Source organism: Conger conger, chromosome 13 (assembly GCF_963514075.1).
Source record: "Conger conger chromosome 13, fConCon1.1, whole genome shotgun sequence".
Lineage (NCBI taxonomy): Eukaryota > Metazoa > Chordata > Actinopteri > Anguilliformes > Congridae > Conger > Conger conger.
Window position 1 is genome coordinate 41,090,910 of NC_083772.1, and position 23,764 is coordinate 41,114,673.

At 40.5% G+C, this 23,764-nt stretch overlaps 2 protein-coding genes across 2 annotated transcripts; both read right to left on the reverse strand.

The window, feature by feature from the left end:
* Positions 1-1,587: 1,587 nt before the first annotated feature.
* Positions 1,588-9,035, reverse strand: LOC133108188 (mucin-2-like). Its single transcript, XM_061217637.1, has 11 exons — positions 7,375-9,035; positions 6,577-6,837; positions 6,137-6,249; positions 5,815-6,031; positions 5,480-5,617; positions 5,274-5,321; positions 4,578-4,709; positions 4,402-4,482; positions 3,892-4,004; positions 3,441-3,639; positions 1,588-2,875 (listed from the first exon to the last, which is right to left on the reverse strand). Exons 1-11 carry the CDS (start codon positions 8,597-8,599, stop codon positions 2,652-2,654), a joined length of 2,751 nt encoding a protein of 916 aa, XP_061073621.1. The 5' UTR covers positions 8,600-9,035; the 3' UTR covers positions 1,588-2,651.
* Positions 9,036-9,088: 53 nt separating this feature from the next.
* LOC133107569 (mucin-2-like) lies at positions 9,089-11,272 on the reverse strand (the record flags this gene model as incomplete). Its single annotated transcript, XM_061216561.1, has 1 exon — positions 9,089-11,272. A coding segment is annotated over exon 1 (2,184 nt), but the record flags the coding sequence as incomplete, so codon positions are not given.
* Between the last annotated feature and the right edge of the window lie 12,492 nt (positions 11,273-23,764).

Genomic DNA, 23,764 nt, shown 5'->3' on the forward strand with positions numbered 1-23,764 from the left:
TGAAGGTGGCCGCATGAGATTTCTATCGAAAGAAATAGAACGTAAAGCTGGTAACACATTTTTTGGCAGTGATGCAGTTTTCCACCCAGATAAACACCTAGGATTACATTTGTTTTAAAAGTCAGTGGAGAGCATCGAGATGACTTTGTGGAAAAAAATAACCACACAGCTGTTTACAATAGGTACGGCCAGGGAGACCAGGGAGGGTACGGGATCTTTGGCTGATCAGGAACTCCCTTTGGCTGATCAGGAACTCCCTCCCTCCCTGCAGCAGAAAGTCTAACCAAGCAAAGGCAGTGTTGCCATGATGAAGCTTTTTTTGGTTTTGCAGTCACTCGTATGGCCTGGCACAGGATTTCCCAGTAATAGAACTTTATCTGCCTTACAGTGTGGATAACATGGCCAACTACTTTTATTTATTTCTGTATAAATTATTTATAAATAAATATCATGGTTTAATTGCCATCTACAGCGTTTCCATGGAACTAGTTCAGTGGTCCTCACTCCTGGTCCTGGTGAGTCACAGGGTGTGCTGGCTTTTTCTGTTACTCAGCACGTAATTGATAAATTAAAGAAGTTGGTTACACAGCAGTTGGTGAAACCCCACCTGGTTTATTGGGTCTGAATTGGTTGCTGATATTAAGGTGAAAACAAAAAACAAGCACAACCTAACCAGGGCTACAACGTTTTACAACAGGCTTTGACATATGTTTGCTCCCGTTTGGTGGGTGTGTCGGGGTGTAGCCCGAATCAATAATGATGCAGACCTATGCTTTAAATCCCAGATAACAATTTCTGACGCCATGCGAGCAAACGATACTATGTAAAACTGGATGTTCAGCGCGCCACCGTTTCTGTTTAAATAAACGTTTCGCTGCATTTTGTCGAGGCTGAATGTGATACCAGACTGCAGAAAATGATGATTTAATGGAGCACTGTCAGGCTTTTTTTCACTTCACCTTATTTGGATTAAATGCTTAAATTTCTTGATATAGGGTTAACTAGTTAAATTAGCAGGTTACAACTGAACCAGAGCATCGTTGATTAATCTAATGAATGAAAACGCATTTAAAAAATGGCTACACACATAATTTAAGCATTTAATCCAAATAAACTCAAGTGTAAAAATTGACAGTGCTACTTTAATTACATTTTCTTTTCTTTTAAAAACTTAAAGGAATTATCAGACAATACATGCTAAACAGTACTCACACTGGAAAAAAACAAGTATTTTACTCTTACATTCAGTGATTTATTTTACTTTTTGAGTTTGACTCATTTCAAAATGTGCCAGTGGAATAAGAAAATTTCACTTATCAAGCGAACATTAACCTAAACAAGCTAATATTTTCTACTTGAGAGAGAAAAAACTAAAGTCTTGCAATGCTTGCTAAGACAAGTCACTTTTTGCAGTGCAAATCTAACTCGTGCCCTTGATCAGGGGTACTGCTGAAATCTATGTTTTACTACAACGTATTTGCAAATCTAAAATACAAAAACGAAATAATTTTTCAGAATATTACATTGAAAAAAACTTCATCATAAAACACATTTTCCTTTGGCATTAAAATGTATACATGGGACATGTTATTCTTATAAAATGTAACCTTTAATTTATTTTAAAAAAATCTTAATTTAATACCATCAAAGAAATAAAATATGTAACAGTACAAAAATATAATGTACAGTATTTGCAAAAGCATGTCGACATCATGTATCCTTCACAACCGAGAGTCTGTCTTCTCCTGTGCAGCAGACAACAAAATGTATTCTCCAAGTAGCATGACTTTTAATTTATGTGTGGAGCTCATTGAATACCAGTACTGTAGCACACTAGTGTATTATAGAAGTGTAATTATATTTCATTGTGCAAGAAGCTTGTTGTGCAACTTAGCGAAACCATGACAAAGTGCATAACAGAGAAACAGAACGGAAAGTTAGTCATCGACAAATATGTATTCTGAATAAGCATTGTATGTTGTTTACACACGCGGAACAAAGGCTCTATATGCAGTAACAATTGAGCTTCATCTTTGATGTGTGTTCTGCTCAGTTAAGCGCAGCTGAAAAGGCTCACACTGAACCTGCAATACTAATGTACTCTGCAAATATACAGTGGATAAGTCCATAGCCATCCTGTATGAATTAATTCTCGACCTTAATGTTGCCCTCAATATGCGTGCGTGGCCATGAAAATGCATGTGCGCTCCAGAAATACCAGTGTCATTAGATGACATAACAACATAATGGGAAGTACTCAGGGTAAAATGCCACATATTTTTGAAGCAACTCTGTAGTCCAAATTTTTAACCACGAGACTATTTAACAGTTTGTGTGAAATGGATATTATTTTAGGGATGATGAATTCACAATGAGATCACAGAAAATACAGAAACACGCATCCAGTATCATCATCCTCTATGCTCCGTGTTGTACATATTATCACAATTCAAATACATCGTTAATTTCAGTTCATTTTGGCACAGACACTGAACCTGTCAGCGATTTCCCTGCGATATGGCGTGAAGAAGAACAAAAGAAGTGAAACGAAGCATTGTGTCCGTGTTTCTCCCATTCCCTCCATGACAGCAACACTTTTGCAACGGCTTCACACATCCCAGTCCCTGAAATTCGTATACGCAAAATGTGACCTACACCTCCTGGCAAACGTAGTTCCCAAAAGTGCCAGCGGGAACTTTGTTTGGACTGTCCTTCGGTTGCTGGACTTCGTATGAATTGCGGCGGTTCAGCCCCCTCCTCACAGCAAAGCCTAGCCCGGCCGCTGCTATCGCTAGCAGGACTGCCCCCAGCAGAACTCCGAGGACGATAGTCGTAACTCGCCATCGTCCGCCCGAGTTCTCTTCTGCGGGAATTCCTGCAAAGACGAAAGGAACCACCCTGTCAGCATATTCACATTATATTCATATATTATCAACAGCAGATGGACTGAGTAACAATGAATGAAATGAAACCATTACTATGATTAAGATGGAGGTTGAATGTGACACGTGCCAGTTGTCTTTAGGTAACAATAAAACAAATGTGTCATTTAAATGTATTTGAAAAAAAATGTCGCAAGTTATAGGGGAGAGATAAGGGGACTGGTTATGCTCGTGTGACCCACTACTAGGAGAACATTCTCAACCGGTTGAAAATAGGACCATACATTTAAATGCTTACTTATCCAAAACTAGAGAATGGACACATTTTATACTTTCATTGTGTTTCTTCAAATTCCATATAAAAACATATAAAGTGTGACCAACCACCATGTTAGTCCTTTAATAAAATACAGATTGTCAGCTTTCATTTCAGGGTATTTAGCACCATACCAAGTGAACCCTGTAGGAATTACAGCCGTTTTTACACACAGTCCCCCCATTTGAGGGGACATATGGGCTGCTGTATATTTATGGTATATTTATTGATCTGACATGTACCTTCCACAGTTACCAAAGCCAGTCTGTCCAGATTTGCACGGACGACGTCCTGCAGGGCTGTTTCTAAGGTCGACGCGTCCAGGTGACTGCCATCATTAAAGCCAAACACCGTCCGAACCACCACACTTCCCCTCTTGAACCCCACTACCGAGAGGTCAAAGGACTCATCCTCCAGCACGCCTCTCATTTTGCTAATAACCTGGAAATACACGTTTACAGACACATTACCACCTCTGCCTGACATCTTATGAAGATATATCCCTTCATGAAAACATTAATTATTGTAATTTCACCTTGAGCCTAATGGTCAATTGACTAATATGACAATAGGTGCATAGTTAAGTATCATTGTAGTATTACAGTGAAGTTACATAGATCATTATATTTCCCTGAATCCATGCCTTGTCAAAGTAGGATATGATGTTTGTTAACAGTATACACTTCCACTCACAGTAACGGTGAATTGTGTTGAAACATTGATCCAGTCTTGGCTTTCAGTGTTGTAAAGCGCCGGTCTGAATTGCCATGATTTTAATTCCGCTACAGCCTTGAACAGGTTCTTGCCTGTGGGTGTAGAGCCACGGTAATAAAATATATATTCTTCAGAATAAGTTCTCATTATTTTAGTTATTTTATTATTAACAAAAATTTCAGATCAGATGGGCAGAATATAGGATCATTTGTTCAAACAATACTAACAAAATCACAACATGACAGAAATATCTCAAACTATGTTATAAGTCTGCATAAATAAATCAATAAAGAAATCTGTAAATTCATAAATAAAGGGGGATTAAAAAGAAAATGTATACTGTATGTATAAAATCCCAATATAAAGAACATAATAAATAATCACATTGACTACAAGTATCATACACACTAAAAACTGGTGCACAAACAATTTTTTTGTACTGTAATGATGAATGGATAAAGCCGAAATGAACTGATCGCTAGTACTTACGAGAACAGACATACTTTGACCGAAGGCACGTATTACTGTCTGAACACAAATTGGTCTCTTCACTGAAACAGTCAAAACGGTCTGAAGAGGGAAGATTCAGAGAAGTCATGTATTATATGATTTAATATGTTAGATACTTGATGTTACCATAGTGCTGGGGTAATTTTGTGTTTTACCTTCGCATAGCTTTCCAGGGTTGGAGGGGTTAGGATCAATCAGACCGTCGTGGCATTGGCATCCATATCTGCCAGAATCAATGACTGTGCACTCCGCAAGAGAGGAACACACACCTTCACAGTTATCTTTCCCTGGAGAAAACACAGATAACTCGTCAGATCGCATAGCTTTAATTTGACCTCTCTCAAATTGATAATTTCTATACTACTGTATAGCATGCACTAAAGTAATTACATTATTGGCATTTGGCAGACGCTCTTATCCAGAGTGACATACAGTTGATTAGACTAAGCAGGAGACAATCCTCCCCTGGAGCAATGCAGGGCTAAGGGCCTCAAGGGCCCAACGGCTATGCAGATCTTATTGTGGCTACACCTGGATTAGAACCACCGACCTTGCATGTCTTAGTCATTTACCGTAACCACTACGCTACAGGCCGCCCCTGAAGTAATATGCGATACTACCATACTATTATTCTATGTGCAAATAATTGTATCTCTGACTGTACTTATTGCTTGAATTTGTTTTGTGTTTTTCCTTTCGATTGGGTTTGATTCAGTTGTATGTCACAACTGTAATGAGCACAAACAGAATCCATATTACTGGATGCATTCAAACAATATGAGCAGTCACTGACGGCACTATTCTCCAGTCATTAGACTTATTATATTTATTTTCATTCATTCATTTTTTACCACTAGTGGTTTGGTGAGATGTTGGGGAGATTGTTGTCAGAAAACTTCCTGAAAACAAAGAAACAAAGATAGAGATATCACAATCAATAAATATATATAATAAATATAATAAATATAAGAAAAGTTATAATTATGAATAAACACAGGCCGCACTGCAAACCAGAGGTAAGTGCAATCAGGGCAGGACAGCGGAGTGGCTTTCTTACTTTGACAGTCAGTTCCAGGGAGATTTGGGTTCTGGTCTACGAACCCCCCATTACACTCGCATGTGTATGAAGGCCCAATTTTTTGGCAAGTGCCATTTTCTGAGCACAGATCATTCCCTCTGTCACACACATCTGCCTCTGAAATAGACCAGCAGAATTGTGTCAATTTCTCTGTCAAAGACATATAATAGTGGGCAGTGTCATTACGTGTCAATTGTGAAAATAAAATGAGTTGTCCAGTAAAGTCAATGTCACAGTATGAAAGGCATTGCATTACAGAGCAAAATAAGTTTATTATTATTCATATCTAGTGATCATGTTCAAGGTAGACCTACCACTGGTGGTTGTTTGTTCCAAATCAACATCGAGTGACGATGTGTTCAAGGCATTAATTATATTTTTTTCAACAGCGGATGTCTGCAGGCCGATCTCGACATCCGTGAGTAAATCAAAATCGATAATCACGCTTCCTTCCCGGATTTGTGTCACAATGACCCTCATTTCCTTTCTTTGAATAAAATCCTGGTATTCTCTGGGAAGGTTTTTTATGACCTACAACAGGAGGATGAAAACAAATATTTCCAATGGACGATAAACATCCAGATAAAACAAGTATATTACGGTACTACTTATAGCAGAGTGGTAAGACAACTTTACCTCCTCTTTGAAATGTGAGGCAAGTTCTTGAAATTCTTGGCTTGATTGGTTTTGATATTCAGCACGAAAGTTAATGCTTGGAATTCTGGTGGTGGACTCATAGATATTTGCAACTAGAGAGAAAAAAATGTATTTGTTGGAAAAAGTACAGACATGAATTGATTTTACCGCAGATATTTCTATTGCATAGATTGGTATTGCATTGTAGTTTAATCAATAATCAAACTGCAGGGAAAACATTTTTCTCTATCTACAACACGGGTGTCAAACAGGGGTCCTAAATGGTCACAGTGTTTGCAGGTTTCTGAATTTGGGTTTCAATCACAGTTTAGCCCTGGGGAACAAGGTGTTATCACCTTGAATTAATCATTCACTGTTGCTGACCAAAACATTTGCATGCATTGAAAAAAAAATGTTTTTAAGTTCTGTGCAGTACAAACCTGTGGTGATTTTCCTCATAAATTCTTCCTTATTACTGCATGAAAAATATTCTATAATGAGAGTGTATGTTACGCCTGGAAGCAGATCTGTAAATCCTGTTTTCTTCTCAGTTGACTCATGAATGATATCACTCGTGTTGGAGCCCTGTCTGAGCCTCACAGTGTATTTCATCTCCGGTCTAAGATTGTTCCCACTCCAGCTCACATTAATCTCCTTGCTAGTTAATCCATCAATCCTGATATGAGTCACTCTGCTGCCCTCTAGAAAGAAAAAGAATGACAACAAATAATTCAGCACAGAAATATTTTTTTTCAATTACAACAATAATGCACAATATAGATTATATTGAAATAACATGCAAATAGTTTAAAACTACATCTTCCCAAACAACTTAAAGGGAAAGACAGCACTCCCACAGATGGTACCTTGGAAAGTCTAATTTCTCCTTTTTATAAAAGGGAGTGTTTTTACGTTCTTTAAGCCTTTGGCCAAGTGATACTGTATGTGGACACCTATTGCATTAAGATCTTACACCTTGGCTGATTGTTTTTGCTTTGTACTGTAAATTGTATATTCAGTCTGTTTAATTAGTTCATGCAAAAAACAGACTTCAGTGGTGATAATCAGTAAAATGGATTAAAATAGTTTGTTGGGGATTAATGAATATATAATGATTTGAAAATCAAATGTACATATTGTTTTGGTATGGTCCACTCCATGCCTACTTAATTAAACCACATATTGTCTACATAAAATAGGAATTAACATTAGAATCAAAACATTAGAACCAAACTTACCACATGATGTAGTGGCAGCAACAGTTGTTTTCTTAGTTGTGACATGAGTTGGTGTGATAGATGTTCTTGTAGTTACTTTTGTGGTAACTGTTGGAGTGTTTTTTGATGAGGACATATGACTACCAGTCGGGGAAATGGTAGTCATTACAACTGTTGTAGCTGAGGGTTTGTTGATGTTTGATGAAGAAATGAAAGTTCCTGTTGTAATCGTGCTGAATGAACTTGCTGAACTGGCTTTCAAGGTTTGTTCGGTATTGACGACAGTTGACTCTGGCTGCTTTGTGACATTAACTTCAGAATGTGCAGATGTTTCACTACTTGTGGATAAAAAAGCTGTTGAAGATGACTGGGAATATACAGATGAATCAGCAGAGGAAGTGGTCATCTCGGATGTCATAACCAGGTTTGTGGGACTAAATTGTACAGTTGTGTCAGGTTGATCTGTTGGCCTGGATGAAAGACTTGTTGATTCCGCCACTGTATTTGAAACTTCCACAGAGGTCATGGGTAGTGTCTGTGCAGTTGTTTCTGATATTTCAAAAGCTGTGGCAGACGTAGAAGAAGAGGACTTTTCTGTTGGAAACCCTGTGGAAGTGTCAGTTGTAGATTGTAATATTGGAAGAGCTGTGTAATCTGAGGATGTAGTTGTTGGAACATGATTGGAAATTGTTTCTGTTCCTCCAGTAGAACTAAGTGAAGGAGAAATTGGAAATGTTGTCCTGTCTGATGTTGACGATGATTCTGTCAAGTCTTCTGTTGTAATTGAGGACACCGTGTTGGTAGTTTCTGCTGTGCTTGACGGCACTGACTCTTCTGTTGTGATGTCGCTGTTTGTGCTGGCGGAACTGAAGAAGGTGGAGAATGATGGTTCAGCAGTTGAGTATGTTGTAGGAAGCTCTGAAGACTCTGTGGTACTTATGTCTGACTGGGTTGAAGTTATATCTGATGTTTCAGTTGATTTCTCCACATTTGAAGTTACTGCAAGGGTTGATGACGACTGCAAAATGACAGTTGGCAAAGCTGATGTTGAATTATTGACAGCTGTGGAATCTAAGAATGTTGTCTCAACTGTTGAAAGTTCAGTTGTTATTGTAGTTTCTCTTTGCGTTTCAGTCATAGCTGGGTTTGAGTTACTGATTTGCTCACTTGTTTGAGGTTGGGACATTGGCGTGGATGACAGAGTTGTTGATTCCGCCACTGTATTTGAAACTTCCACAGACGTCATTGCTTCTGTCTGTGCAGTTGTTTCTGATGTTTCAAAAGCTGTGGCAGACGTAGAAGAAGAGGACTTTTCTGTTGGAAACTCTGTGGAAGTGTCAGTTGTAGATTGTAATATTGGAAGAGCTGTGTAATCTGAGGTTGTAGTTGTTGGAACATGATTGGAAATTGTTTCTGTTCCTCCAGTAGAACTAAGTGGAGGAGAAATTGGAAATGTTGTCCTGTCTGATGTTGACGATGATTCTGTCAAGTCTTCTGTTGTAATTGAGGACACTGTGTTGGTAGTTTCTGCTGTGCTTGACGGCACTGACTCTTCTGTTGTGATGTCGCTGTTTGTGCTGGCGGAACTGAAGAAGGTGGAGAATGATGGTTCAGTAGTTGAGTATGTTGTAGGAAGCTCTGAAGACTCTGTGGTACTTATGTCTGACTGGGTTGAAGTTATATCTGATGTTTCAGTTGATTTCTCCACATTTGAAGTTACTGCAAGGGTTGATGACGACTGCAAAATGACAGTTGGCAAAGCTGATGTTGAATTATTGACAGCTGTGGAATCTAAGAATGTTGTCTCAACTGTTGAAAGTTCAGTTGTTATTGTAGTTTCTCTTTGCGTTTCAGTCATAGCTGGGTTTGAGTTACTGATTTGCTCACTTGTTTGAGGTTGGGACATTGGCGTGGATGACAGAGTTGTTGATTCCGCCACTGTATTTGAAACTTCCACAGACGTCATTGCTTCTGTCTGTGCAGTTGTTTCTGATGTTTCAAAAGCTGTGGCAGACGTAGAAGAAGAGGACTTTTCTGTTGGAAACTCTGTGGAAGTGTCAGTTGTAGATTGTAATATTGGAAGAGCTGTGTAATCTGAGGTTGTAGTTGTTGGAACATGATTGGAAATTGTTTCTGTTCCTCCAGTAGAACTAAGTGGAGGAGAAATTGGAAATGTTGTCCTGTCTGATGTTGACGATGATTCTGTCAAGTCTTCTGTTGTAATTGAGGACACTGTGTTGGTAGTTTCTGCTGTGCTTGACGGCACTGACTCTTCTGTTGTGATGTCGCTGTTTGTGCTGGCGGAACTGAAGAAGGTGGAGAATGATGGTTCAGTAGTTGAGTATGTTGTAGGAAGCTCTGAAGACTCTGTGGTACTTATGTCTGACTGGGTTGAAGTTATATCTGATGTTTCAGTTGATTTCTCCACATTTGAAGTTACTGCAAGGGTTGATGATGACTGCAAAATGACAGTTGGCAAAGCTGATGTTGAATTATTGACAGCTGTGGAATCTAAGAATGTTGTCTCAACTGTTGAAAGTTCAGTTGTTATTGTAGTTTCTCTTTGCGTTTCAGTCATAGCTGGGTTTGAGTTACTGATTTGCTCACTTGTTTGAGGTTGGGACATTGGCGTGGATGACAGAGTTGTTGATTCCGCCACTGTATTTGAAACTTCCACAGACGTCATTGCTTCTGTCTGTGCAGTTGTTTCTGATGTTTCAAAAGCTGTGGCAGACGTAGAAGAAGAGGACTTTTCTGTTGGAAACTCTGTGGAAGTGTGAGTTGTAGATTGTAATATTGGAAGAGCTGTGTAATCTGAGGTTGTAGTTGTTGGAACATGATTGGAAATTGTTTCTGTTCCTCCAGTAGAACTAAGTGGAGGAGAAATTGGAAATGTTGTCCTGTCTGATGTTGACGATGATTCTGTCAAGTCTTCTGTTGTAATTGAGGACACTGTGTTGGTAGTTTCTGATGTGCTTGACGGCACTGACTCTTCTGTTGTGATGTCGCTGTTTGTGCTGGCGGAACTGAAGAAGGTGGAGAATGATGGTTCAGTAGTTGAGTATGTTGTAGGAAGCTCTGAAGACTCTGTGGTACTTATGTCTGACTGGGTTGAAGTTATATCTGATGTTTCAGTTGATTTCTCCACATTTGAAGTTACTGCAAGGGTTGATGATGACTGCAAAATGACAGTTGGCAAAGCTGATGTTGAATTATTGACAGCTGTGGAATCTAAGAATGTTGTCTCAACTGTTGAAAGTTCAGTTGTTATTGTAGTTTCTCTTTGCGTTTCAGTCATAGCTGGGTTTGAGTTACTGATTTGCTCACTTGTTTGAGGTTGGGACATTGGCGTGGATGACAGAGTTGTTGATTCCGCCACTGTATTTGAAACTTCCACAGACGTCATTGCTTCTGTCTGTGCAGTTGTTTCTGATGTTTCAAAAGCTGTGGCAGACGTAGAAGAAGAGGACTTTTCTGTTGGAAACTCTGTGGAAGTGTCAGTTGTAGATTGTAATATTGGAAGAGCTGTGTAATCTGAGGTTGTAGTTGTTGGAACATGATTGGAAATAGTTTCTGTTCCTCCAGTAGAACTAAGTGAAGGAGAAATTGGAAATGTTGTCCTGTCTGATGTTGACGATGATTTTGTCAAGTCTTCTGTTGTAATTGAGGACACTGTGTTGGTAGTTTCTGCTGTGCTTGACGGCACTGACTCTTCTGTTGTGATGTCGCTGTTTGTGCTGGCGGAACTGAAGAAGGTGGAGAATGATGGTTCAGTAGTTGAGTATGTTGTAGGAAGCTCTGAAGACTCTGTGGTACTTATGTCTGACTGGATTGAAGTTATATCTGAAGTATCAGTTGATTTCTTCACATCTGAAGTTTCTGCAAGTGTTGATGAAGATGGCGAAATTACTGTTGCCATAGCTGATGATGGATTATTGACAGCTGTGGAATCCAAGAATGTTGTCTCAATTGTTGAAAATTCAGTTGTCATTCTAGTTTCACTTGGCGTTTCAGTCATAGCTGGATTTGAGGTACTGATTTGCTCACTTGTTTGAGGTTGGGAAATTGGCGTGGATGACAGAGTTGTTGATTCCGCCACTGTATTTGAAACTTCCACAGACGTCATTGCTTCTGTCTGTGCAGCTGTTTCTGATGTTTCAAAAGCTGTGGCAGACGTAGAAGAAGAGGACTTTTCTGTTGGAAACTCTGTGGAAGTGTCAGTTGTAGATTGTAATATTGGAAGAGCTGTGTAATCTGAGGTTGTAGTTGTTGGAACATGATTGGAAATAGTTTCTGTTCCTCCAGTAGAACTAAGTGAAGGAGAAATTGGAAATGTTGTCCTGTCTGATGTTGACGATGATTTTGTCAAGTCTTCTGTTGTAATTGAGGACACTGTGTTGGTAGTTTCTGCTGTGCTTGACGGCACTGTCTTTCCTGTTGTGATGTCGCTGTTTGTGCTGGCGGAACTGAAGAAGGTGGAGAATGATGGTTCAGTAGTTGAGTATGTTGTAGGAAGCTCTGAAGACTCTGTGGTACTTATGTCTGACTGGGTTGAAGTTATATCTGATGTTTCAGTTGATTTCTCCACATTTGAAGTTACTGCAAGGGTTGATGATGACTGCAAAATGACAGTTGGCAAAGCTGATGTTGAATTATTGACAGCTGTGGAATCTAATAATGTTGTCTCAACTGTTGAAAGTTCAGTTGTTATTGTAGTTTCTCTTTGCGTTTCAGTCATAGCTGGGTTTGAGTTACTGATTTGCTCACTTGTTTGAGGTTGGGAAATTGGCGTGGATGACAGAGTTCTTGATTCCGCCACTGTATTTGAAACTTCCACAGACGTCATTGCTTCTGTCTGTGCAGCTGTTTCTGATGTTTCAAAAGCTGTGGCAGACGTAGAAGAAGAGGACTTTTCTGTTGGAAACTCTGTGGAAGTGTCAGTTGTAGATTGTAATATTGGAAGAGCTGTGTAATCTGAGGTTGTAGTTGTTGGAACATGATTGGAAATTGTTTCTGTTCCTCCAGTAGAACTAAGTGAAGGAGAAATTGAAAATGTTGTCCTGTCTGATGTTGACGATGATTCTGTCAAGTCTTCTGTTGTAATTGAGGACACCGTGTTGGTAGTTTCTGCTGTGCTTGACGGCACTGACTCTTCTGTTGTGATGTCGCTGTTTGTGCTGGCGGAACTGAAGAAGGTGGAGAATGATGGTTCAGCAGTTGAGTATATTGTAGGAAGCTCTGAAGACTCTGTGGTACTTATGTCTGACTGGATTGAAGTTATATCTGAAGTATCAGTTGATTTCTCCACATCTGAAGTTTCTGCAAGTGTTGATGAAGATGCCGAAATTACTGTTGCCATAGCTGATGATGGATTATTGACAGCTGTGGAATCCAAGAATGTTGTCTCAATTGTTGAAAATTCAGTTGTCATTCTAGTTTTACTTGGCGTTTCAGTCATAGCTGGATTTGAGGTACTGAATTGCTCACTTGTTTCTGGTTGGTTAGTTGGCGTGGATGCCAATGTTGTTGATTCCGGCACTGTGTTTGAAACTTCCACAGAGGTCACCGGTTCTGTCTGTGCTGTTGTTTCTTCTGTTTCAAAAGCTGTGGCGGTTTCTGTTGGAATTTCTGCAGAAGTGTCAGTTGTAGATTGTGATATTGGAAAAGATGTGTCATCTGAGGATGTAGATGTTGGTACATGATTGTAAGTTGTTTCTGTTCCTCCAGTAGAACTAACTGAATGAGAAGTTGGGAGTGTTGTTCTATCTGCTGTTGGTGATGATTCTGTCAAGTCTTCTGTTGTAATTGAGGACACCGTGTTGGTAGTTTCTGCTGTGCTTGACGGCACTGACTCTTCTGTTGTGATGTCGGTGTTTGTGCTGGCGGAACTGAAGAAGGTGGAGAATGATGGTTCAGCAGTTGAGTATATTGTAGGAAGCTCTGAAGACTCTGTGGTACTTATGTCTGACTGGAATGAAGTTATATCTGAAGTATCAGTTGATTTCTCCACATCTGAAGTTTCTGCAAGTGTTGATGAAGATGGAGAAATTACTGTTGCCATAGCTGATGATGGATTATTGACAGCTGTGGAATCCAAGAATGTTGTCTCAATTGTTGGAAATTCAGTTGTCATTCTAGTTTCACTTGGCGTTTCAGTCATAGCTGGATTTGAGGTACTGAATTGCTCACTTGTTTCTGGTTGGTCAGTTGGAGTGGATGCCAATGTTGTTGATTCCGGCATTTTGTTTGAAACTTCCACAGAGGTCACCGGTTCTGTCTGTGCTGTTCTGTCTTCTGTTTCAAAAGCTGTGGTGGTTTCTGTTGGAAACTCTGTGGAAGTGTCAGTTGTAGATTGTGATATTGGAAAAGATGTGTCATCTGAGGATGTAGATGTTGGTACATGATTGTAAGTTGTTTCTGTTCCTCCAGTAGAACTAACTGAATGAGAAGTTGGGAGTGTTGTTCTATCTGCTGTTGGTGATGATTCTGTCAAGTCTTCTGTTGTAATTGAGGACACCGTGTTGGTAGTTTCTGCTGTGCTTGACAGCACTGACTCTTCTGTTGTGATGTCGGTGTTTGTGCTGGCGGAACTGAAGAAGGTGGAGAATGATGGTTCAGCAGTTGAGTATATTGTAGGAAGCTCTGAAGACTCTGTGGTACTTATGTCTGACTGGGTTGAAGTTATATCTGAAGTATCAGTTGATTTCTCCACATCTGAAGTTTCTGCAAGTGTTGATGAAGATGGAGAAATTACTGTTGCCATAGCTGATGATGGATTATTGACAGCTGTGGAATCCAAGAATGTTGTCTCAATTGTTGGAAATTCAGTTGTCATTCTAGTTTCACTTGACGTTTCAGTCATAGCTGGATTTGAGGTACTGAATTGCTCACTTGTTTCTGGTTGGTCAGTTGGCGTGGATGCCAATGTTGTTGATTCCGGCACTGTGTTTGAAACTTCCACAGAGGTCACCGGTTCTGTCTGTGCTGTTGTTTCTTCTGTTTCAAAAGCTGTGGCGGTTTCTGTTGGAATTTCTGCAGAAGTGTCAGTTGTAGATTGTGATATTGGAAAAGATGTGTCATCTGAGGATGTAGATGTTGGTACATGATTGTAAGTTGTTTCTGTTCCTCCAGTAGAACTAACTGAATGAGAAGTTGGGAGTGTTGTCCTATCTGCTGTTGGTGATGATTCTGTCAAGTCTTCTGTTGTAATTGAGGACACTGTGTTGGTAGTTTCTGCTGTGCTTGACGGCACTGACTCTTCTGTTGTGATGTCGCTGTTTGTGCTGGCGGAACTGAAGAAGGTGGAGAATGATGGTTCAGCAGTTGAGTATGTTGTAGGAAGCTCTGAAGACTCTGTGGTACTTATGTCTGACTGGGTTGAAGTTATATCTGAAGTATCAGTTGATTTCTTCACATCTGAAGTTTCTGCAAGTGTTGATGAAGATGGAGAAATTACTGTTGCCATAGCTGATGATGGATTATTGACAGCTGTGGAATCCAAGAATGTTGTCTCAATTGTTGAAAATTCAGTTGTCATTCTAGTTTCACTTGGCGTTTCAGTCATAGCTGGATTTGAGGTACTGAATTGCTCACTTGTTTCTGGTTGGTCAGTTGGCGTGGATGCCAATGTTGTTGATTCCGGCACTGTGTTTGAAACTTCCACAGAGGTCACCGGTTCTGTCTGTGCTGTTGTTTCTTCTGTTTCAAAAGCTGTGGCGGTTTCTGTTGGAATTTCTGCAGAAGTGTCAGTTGTAGATTGTGATATTGGAAAAGATGTGTCATCTGGGGATGTAGATGTTGGTACATGATTGTAAGTTGTTTCTGTTCCTCCAGTAGAACTAACTGAATGAGAAGTTGGAAGTGTTGTTTTATCTGCTGTTGGTGATGATTCTGTCAAGTCTTCTGTTGTAATTGAGGACACCGTGTTGGTAGTTTCTGCTGTGCTTGACGGCACTGACTTTTCTGTTGTGATGTCGCTGTTTGTGCTGGCGGAACTGAAGAAGGTGGAGAATGATGGTTCAGCAGTTGAGTATGTTGTAGGAAGCTCTGAAGACTCTGTGGTACTTATGTCTGACTGGGTTGAAGTTATATCTGAAGTATCAGTTGATTTCTCCACATCTGAAGTTTCTGCAAGTGTTGATGAAGATGGAGAAATTACTGTTGCCATAGCTGATGATGGATTATTGACAGCTGTGGAATCCAAGAATGTTGTCTCAATTGTTGAAAATTCAGTTGTCATTCTAATTTCACTTGGCGTTTCAGTCATAGCTGGATTTGAGGTACTGAATTGCTCACTTGTTTCTGGTTGGTCAGTTGGCGTGGATGCCAATGTTGTTGATTCCGGCACTGTGTTTGAAACTTCCACAGAGGTCACCGGTTCTGTCTGTGCTGTTGTTTCTTCTGTTTCAAAAGCTGTGGCGGTTTCTGTTGGAATTTCTGCAGAAGTGTCAGTTGTAGATTGTGATATTGGAAAAGATGTGTCATCTGAGGATGTAGATGTTGGTACATGATTGTAAGTTGTTTCTGTTCCTCCAGTAGAACTAACTGAATGAGAAGTTGGGAGTGTTGTCCTATCTGCTGTTGGTGATGATTCTGTCAAGTCTTCTGTTGTAATTGAGGACACTGTGTTGGTAGTTTCTGCTGTGCTTGACAGCACTGACTCTTCTGTTGTGATGTCGCTGTTTGTGCTGGCGGAACTGAAGAAGGTGGAGAATGATGGTTCAGCAGTTGAGTATGTTGTAGGAAGCTCTGAAGACTCTGTGGTACGTATGTCTGACTGGGTTGAAGTTATATCTGAAATATCAGTTGATTTCTCCACATCTGAAGTTTCTGCAAGTGTTGATGAAGATGGAGAAATTACTGTTGCCATAGCTGATGATGGATTATTGACAGCTGTGGAATCCAAGAATGTTGTCTCAATTGTTGAAAATTCAGTTGTCATTCTAATTTCACTTGGCGTTTCAGTCATAGCTGGATTTGAGGTACTGAATTGCTCACTTGTTTCTGGTTGGTCAGTTGGCGTGGATGCCAATGTTGTTGATTCCGGCACTGTGTTTGAAACTTCCACAGAGGTCACCGGTTCTGTCTGTGCTGTTGTTTCTTCTGTTTCAAAAGCTGTGGCGGTTTCTGTTGGAATTTCTGCAGAAGTGTCAGTTGTAGATTGTGATATTGGAAAAGATGTGTCATCTGAGGATGTAGATGTTGGTACATGATTGTAAGTTGTTTCTGTTCCTCCAGTAGAACTAACTGAATGAGAAGTTGGGAGTGTTGTCCTATCTGCTGTTGGTGATGATTCTGTCAAGTCTTCTGTTGTAATTGAGGACACCGTGTTGGTAGTTTCTGCTGTGCTTGACAGCACTGACTCTTCTGTTGTGATGTCGCTGTTTGTGCTGGCGGAACTGAAGAAGGTGGAGAATGATGGTTCAGCAGTTGAGTATGTTGTAGGAAGCTCTGAAGACTCTGTGGTACTTATGTCTGACTGGGTTGAAGTTATATCTGAAGTATCAGTTGATTTCTTCACATCTGAAGTTTCTGCAAGTGTTGATGAAGATGGAGAAATTACTGTTGCCATAGCTGATGATGGATTATTGACAGCTGTGGAATCCAAGAATGTTGTCTCAATTGTTGAAAATTCAGTTGTCATTCTAGTTTCACTTGGCGTTTCAGTCATAGCTGGATTTGAGGTACTGAATTGCTCACTTGTTTCTGGTTGGTCAGTTGGCGTGGATGCCAATGTTGTTGATTCCGGCACTGTGTTTGAAACTTCCACAGAGGTCACCGGTTCTGTCTGTGCTGTTGTTTCTTCTGTTTCAAAAGCTGTGGCGGTTTCTGTTGGAATTTCTGCAGAAGTGTCAGTTGTAGATTGTGATATTGGAAAAGATGTGTCATCTGGGGATGTAGATGTTGGTACATGATTGTAAGTTGTTTCTGTTCCTCCAGTAGAACTAACTGAATGAGAAGTTGGAAGTGTTGTTTTATCTGCTGTTGGTGATGATTCTGTCAAGTCTTCTGTTGTAATTGAGGACACCGTGTTGGTAGTTTCTGCTGTGCGTGACGGCACTGACTTTTCTGTTGTGATGTCGCTGTTTGTGCTGGCGGAACTGAAGAAGGTGGAGAATGATGGTTCAGCAGTTGAGTATGTTGTAGGAAGCTCTGAAGACTCTGTGGTACTTATGTCTGACTGGGTTGAAGTTATATCTGAAGTATCAGTTGATTTCTCCACATCTGAAGTTTCTGCAAGTGTTGATGAAGATGGAGAAATTACTGTTGCCATAGCTGATGATGGATTATTGACAGCTGTGGAATCCAAGAATGTTGTCTCAATTGTTGAAAATTCAGTTGTCATTCTAATTTCACTTGGCGTTTCAGTCATAGCTGGATTTGAGGTACTGAATTGCTCACTTGTTTCTGGTTGGTCAGTTGGCGTGGATGCCAATGTTGTTGATTCCGGCACTGTGTTTGAAACTTCCACAGAGGTCACCGGTTCTGTCTGTGCTGTTGTTTCTTCTGTTTCAAAAGCTGTGGCGGTTTCTGTTGGAATTTCTGCAGAAGTGTCAGTTGTAGATTGTGATATTGGAAAAGATGTGTCATCTGAGGATGTAGATGTTGGTACATGATTGTAAGTTGTTTCTGTTCCTCCAGTAGAACTAACTGAATGAGAAGTTGGGAGTGTTGTCCTATCTGCTGTTGGTGATGATTCTGTCAAGTCTTCTGTTGTAATTGAGGACACTGTGTTGGTAGTTTCTGCTGTGCTTGACAGCACTGACTCTTCTGTTGTGATGTCGCTGTTTGTGCTGGCGGAACTGAAGAAGGTGGAGAATGATGGTTCAGCAGTTGAGTATGTTGTAGGAAGCTCTGAAGACTCTGTGGTACGTATGTCTGACTGGGTTGAAGTTATATCTGAAATATCAGTTGATTTCTCCACATCTGAAGTTTCTGCAAGTGTTGATGAAGATGGAGAAATTACTGTTGCCATAGCTGATGATGGATTATTGACAGCTGTGGAATCCAAGAATGTTGTCTCAATTGTTGAAAATTCAGTTGTCATTCTAATTTCACTTGGCGTTTCAGTCATAGCTGGATTTGAGGTACTGAATTGCTCACTTGTTTCTGGTTGGTCAGTTGGCGTGGATGCCAATGTTGTTGATTCCGGCACTGTGTTTGAAACTTCCACAGAGGTCACCGGTTCTGTCTGTGCTGTTGTTTCTTCTGTTTCAAAAGCTGTGGCGGTTTCTGTTGGAATTTCTGCAGAAGTGTCAGTTGTAGATTGTGATATTGGAAAAGATGTGTCATCTGAGGATGTAGATGTTGGTACATGATTGTAAGTTGTTTCTGTTCCTCCAGTAGAACTAACTGAATGAGAAGTTGGGAGTGTTGTCCTATCTGCTGTTGGTGATGATTCTGTCAAGTCTTCTGTTGTAATTGAGGACACTGTGTTGGTAGTTTCTGCTGTGCTTGACAGCACTGACTCTTCTGTTGTGATGTCGCTGTTTGTGCTGGCGGAACTGAAGAAGGTGGAGAATGATGGTTCAGCAGTTGAGTATGTTGTAGGAAGCTCTGAAGACTCTGTGGTACGTATGTCTGACTGGGTTGAAGTTATATCTGAAATATCAGTTGATTTCTCCACATCTGAAGTTTCTGCAAGTGTTGATGAAGATGGAGAAATTACTGTTGCCATAGCTGATGATGGATTATTGACAGCTGTGGAATCCAAGAATGTTGTCTCAATTGTTGAAAATTCAGTTGTCATTCTAATTTCACTTGGCGTTTCAGTCATAGCTGGATTTGAGGTACTGAATTGCTCACTTGTTTCTGGTTGGTCAGTTGGCGTGGATGCCAATGTTGTTGATTCCGGCACTGTGTTTGAAACTTCCACAGAGGTCACCGGTTCTGTCTGTGCTGTTGTTTCTTCTGTTTCAAAAGCTGTGGCGGTTTCTGTTGGAATTTCTGCAGAAGTGTCAGTTGTAGATTGTGATATTGGAAAAGATGTGTCATCTGAGGATGTAGATGTTGGTACATGATTGTAAGTTGTTTCTGTTCCTCCAGTAGAACTAACTGAATGAGAAGTTGGGAGTGTTGTCCTATCTGCTGTTGGTGATGATTCTGTCAAGTCTTCTGTTGTAATTGAGGACACCGTGTTGGTAGTTTCTGCTGTGCTTGACAGCACTGACTCTTCTGTTGTGATGTCGCTGTTTGTGCTGGCGGAACTGAAGAAGGTGGAGAATGATGGTTCAGCAGTTGAGTATGTTGTAGGAAGCTCTGAAGACTCTGTGGTACGTATGTCTGACTGGGTTGAAGTTATATCTGAAATATCAGTTGATTTCTCCACATCTGAAGTTTCTGCAAGTGTTGATGAAGATGGAGAAATTACTGTTGCCATAGCTGATGATGGATTATTGACAGCTGTGGAATCCAAGAATGTTGTCTCAATTGTTGAAAATTCAGTTGTCATTCTAATTTCACTTGGCGTTTCAGTCATAGCTGGATTTGAGGTACTGAATTGCTCACTTGTTTCTGGTTGGTCAGTTGGCGTGGATGCCAATGTTGTTGATTCCGGCACTGTGTTTGAAACTTCCACAGAGGTCACCGGTTCTGTCTGTGCTGTTGTTTCTTCTGTTTCAAAAGCTGTGGCGGTTTCTGTTGGAATTTCTGCAGAAGTGTCAGTTGTAGATTGTGATATTGGAAAAGATGTGTCATCTGAGGATGTAGATGTTGGTACATGATTGTAAGTTGTTTCTGTTCCTCCAGTAGAACTAACTGAATGAGAAGTTGGGAGTGTTGTCCTATCTGCTGTTGGTGATGATTCTGTCAAGTCTTCTGTTGTAATTGAGGACACTGTGTTGGTAGTTTCTGCTGTGCTTGACAGCACTGACTCTTCTGTTGTGATGTCGCTGTTTGTGCTGGCGGAACTGAAGAATGTGGAGAATGATGGTTCAGCAGTTGAGTATGTTGTAGGAAGCTCTGAAGACTCTGTGGTACTTATGTCTGACTGGGTTGAAGTTATATCTGATGTTTCAGTTGATTTCTCCACATTTGAAGTTACTGCAAGGGTTGATGACGACTGCAAAATGACAGTTGGCAAAGCTGATGTTGAATTATTGACAGCTGTGGAATCTAAGAATGTTGTCTCAACTGTTGAAAGTTCAGTTGTTATTGTAGTTTCTCTTTGCGTTTCAGTCATAGCTGGGTTTGAGGTACTGATTTGCTCACTTGTTTGAGGTTGGGACATTGGCGTGGATGACAGAGTTGTTGATTCCGCCACTGTATTTGAAACTTCCACAGACGTCATTGCTTCTGTCTGTGCAGTTGTTTCTGATGTTTCAAAAGCTGTGGCAGACGTAGAAGAAGAGGACTTTTCTGTTGGAAACTCTGTGGAAGTGTCAGTTGTAGATTGTAATATTGGAAGAGCTGTGTAATCTGAGGTTGTAGTTGTTGGAACATGATTGGAAATTGTTTCTGTTCCTCCAGTAGAACTAAGTGAAGGAGAAATTGGAAATGTTGTCCTGTCTGATGTTGACGATGATTCTGTCAAGTCTTCTGTTGTAATTGAGGACACTGTGTTGGTAGTTTCTGCTGTGCTTGACGGCACTGACTCTTCTGTTGTGATGTCGCTGTTTGTGCTGGCGGAACTGAAGAAGGTGGAGAATGATGGTTCAGCAGTTGAGTATGTTGTAGGAAGCTCTGAAGACTCTGTGGTACGTATGTCTGACTGGGTTGAAGTTATATCTGAAATATCAGTTGATTTCTCCACATCTGAAGTTTCTGCAAGTGTTGATGAAGATGGAGAAATTACTGTTGCCATAGCTGATGATGGATTATTGACAGCTGTGGAATCCAAGAATGTTGTCTCAATTGTTGAAAATTCAGTTGTCATTCTAGTTTCACTTGGCGTTTCAGTCATAGCTGGATTTGAGGTACTGAATTGCTCACTTGTTTCTGGTTGGTCAGTTGGCGTGGATGCCAATGTTGTTGATTCCGGCACTGTGTTTGAAACTTCCACAGAGGTCACCGGTTCTGTCTGTGCTGTTGTTTCTTCTGTTTCAAAAGCTGTGGCGGTTTCTGTTGGAATTTCTGCAGAAGTGTCAGTTGTAGATTGTGATATTGGAAAAGATGTGTCATCTGAGGATGTAGATGTTGGTACATGATTGTAAGTTGTTTCTGTTCCTCCAGTAGAACTAACTGAATGAGAAGTTGGGAGTGTTGTCCTATCTGCTGTTGGTGATGATTCTGTCAAGTCTTCTGTTGTAATTGAGGACACCGTGTTGGTAGTTTCTGCTGTGCTTGACAGCACTGACTCTTCTGTTGTGATGTCGCTGTTTGTGCTGGCGGAACTGAAGAAGGTGGAGAATGATGGTTCAGCAGTTGAGTATGTTGTAGGAAGCTCTGAAGACTCTGTGGTACTTATGTCTGACTGGGTTGAAGTTATATCTGAAATATCAGTTGATTTCTCCACATCTGAAGTTTCTGCAAGTGTTGATGAAGATGGAGAAATTACTGTTGCCATAGCTGATGATGGATTATTGACAGATGTGGAATCCAAGAATGTTGTCTCAATTGTTGAAAATTCAGTTGTCATTTTAGTTTCACTTGGCGTTTCAGTCATAGCTAGATTTGAGGTACTGAATTGCTCATTTGTTTCAGGTTGGTCAGTTGGCATGGATGACAGAGTTGTTGATTCCGCCACTGTATTTGAAACTTCCACAGACGTCATTGCTTCTGTCTGTGCAGTTGTTTCTGATGTTTCAAAAGCTGTGGCAGTTTCTGTTGGAATTTCTGCAGAAGTGTCAGTTGTAGATTGTGATATTGGAAAAGATGTGTCATCTGAGGATGTAGTTGTTGGTACATGATTGTAAGTTGTTTCTGTTCCTCCAGTAGAACTAATTGAATGAGAAGTTGGAAGTGTTGTCCTATCTGCTGTTGGTGATGATTCTGTCAAGTCTTCTGTTGTAATTGAGGACACCGTGTTGGTAGTTTCTGCTGTGCTTGACAGCACTGACTCTTCTGTTGTGATGTCGCTGTTTGTGCTGGCGGAACTGAAGAAGGTGGAGAATGATGGTTCAGCAGTTGAGTATGTTGTAGGAAGCTCTGAAGACTCTGTGGTACTTATGTCTGACTGGGTTGAAGTTATATCTGAAGTATCAGTTGATTTCTCCACATCTGAAGTTTCTGCAAGTGTTGATGAAGATGGAGAAATTACTGTTGCCATAGCTGATGATGGATTGTTGACAGCTGTGGAATCCAAGAATGTTGTCTCAATTGTTGAAAATTCAGTTGTCATTCTAATTTCACTTGGCGTTTCAGTCATAGCTGGATTTGAGGTACTGAATTGCTCACTTGTTTCTGGTTGGTCAGTTGGCGTGGATGCCAATGTTGTTGATTCCGGCACTGTGTTTGAAACTTCCACAGAGGTCACCGGTTCTGTCTGTGCTGTTGTTTCTTCTGTTTCAAAAGCTGTGGCGGTTTCTGTTGGAATTTCTGCAGAAGTGTCAGTTGTAGATTGTGATATTGGAAAAGATGTGTCATCTGAGGATGTAGATGTTGGTACATGATTGTAAGTTGTTTCTGTTCCTCCAGTAGAACTAACTGAATGAGAAGTTGGGAGTGTTGTCCTATCTGCTGTTGGTGATGATTCTGTCAAGTCTTCTGTTGTAATTGAGGACACCGTGTTGGTAGTTTCTGCTGTGCTTGACGGCACTGACTCTTCTGTTGTGATGTCGCTGTTTGTGCTGGTGGAACTGAAGAAGGTGGAGAATGATGGTTCAGCAGTTGAGTATGTTGTAGGAAGCTCTGAAGACTCTGTGGTACTTATGTCTGACTGGGTTGAAGTTATATCTGAAGTATCAGTTGATTTCTCCACATCTGAAGTTTCTGCAAGTGTTGATGAAGATGGAGAAATTACTGTTGCCATAGCTGATGATGGATTATTGACAGCTGTGGAATCCAAGAATGTTGTCTCAATTGTTGAAAATTCAGTTGTCATTCTAGTTTCACTTGGCGTTTCAGTCATAGCTGGATTTGAGGTACTGAATTGCTCACTTGTTTCAGGTTGGTCAGTTGGCGTGGATGCCAATGTTGTTGATTCCGGCACTGTGTTTGAAACCTCCACAGAGGTCACCGGTTCTGTCTGTGCTGTTGTTTCTTCTGTTTCAAAAGCTGTGGCGGTTTCTGTTGGAATTTCTGCAGAAGTGTCAGTTGTAGATTGTAATATTGGAAGAGCTGTGTAATCTGAGGATGTTGTTGTTGGTACATGATTGGAAGTTGTTTCTGTTCCTCCAGTAGAACTAATTGAATGAGAAGTTGGGAGTGTTGTCCTGTCTGATGTTGAAGATTCTGTTTGAACTGTAGATGAAGACTCACTTGTATTTGTTCCTGCTGCAAGTGATGATGACATTTTCAGTCCATTGCTTGTTAC

Coding starts and splice junctions, on each gene's coding strand:
- LOC133108188 (XM_061217637.1), bottom strand. CDS start 8,599: ATGACGTCTGTGGAAGTTTCAAATACAGTGGCGGAATCAACAACTCTG. Junction 5,322..5,479: donor CCCTGGAACTGACTGTCAAA/GTAAGAAAGCCA, acceptor CTTTGTTTTCAG/GAAGTTTTCTGACAACAATC. Junction 4,005..4,401: donor GTCAAAGTATGTCTGTTCTC/GTAAGTACTAGC, acceptor CTACACCCACAG/GCAAGAACCTGTTCAAGGCT.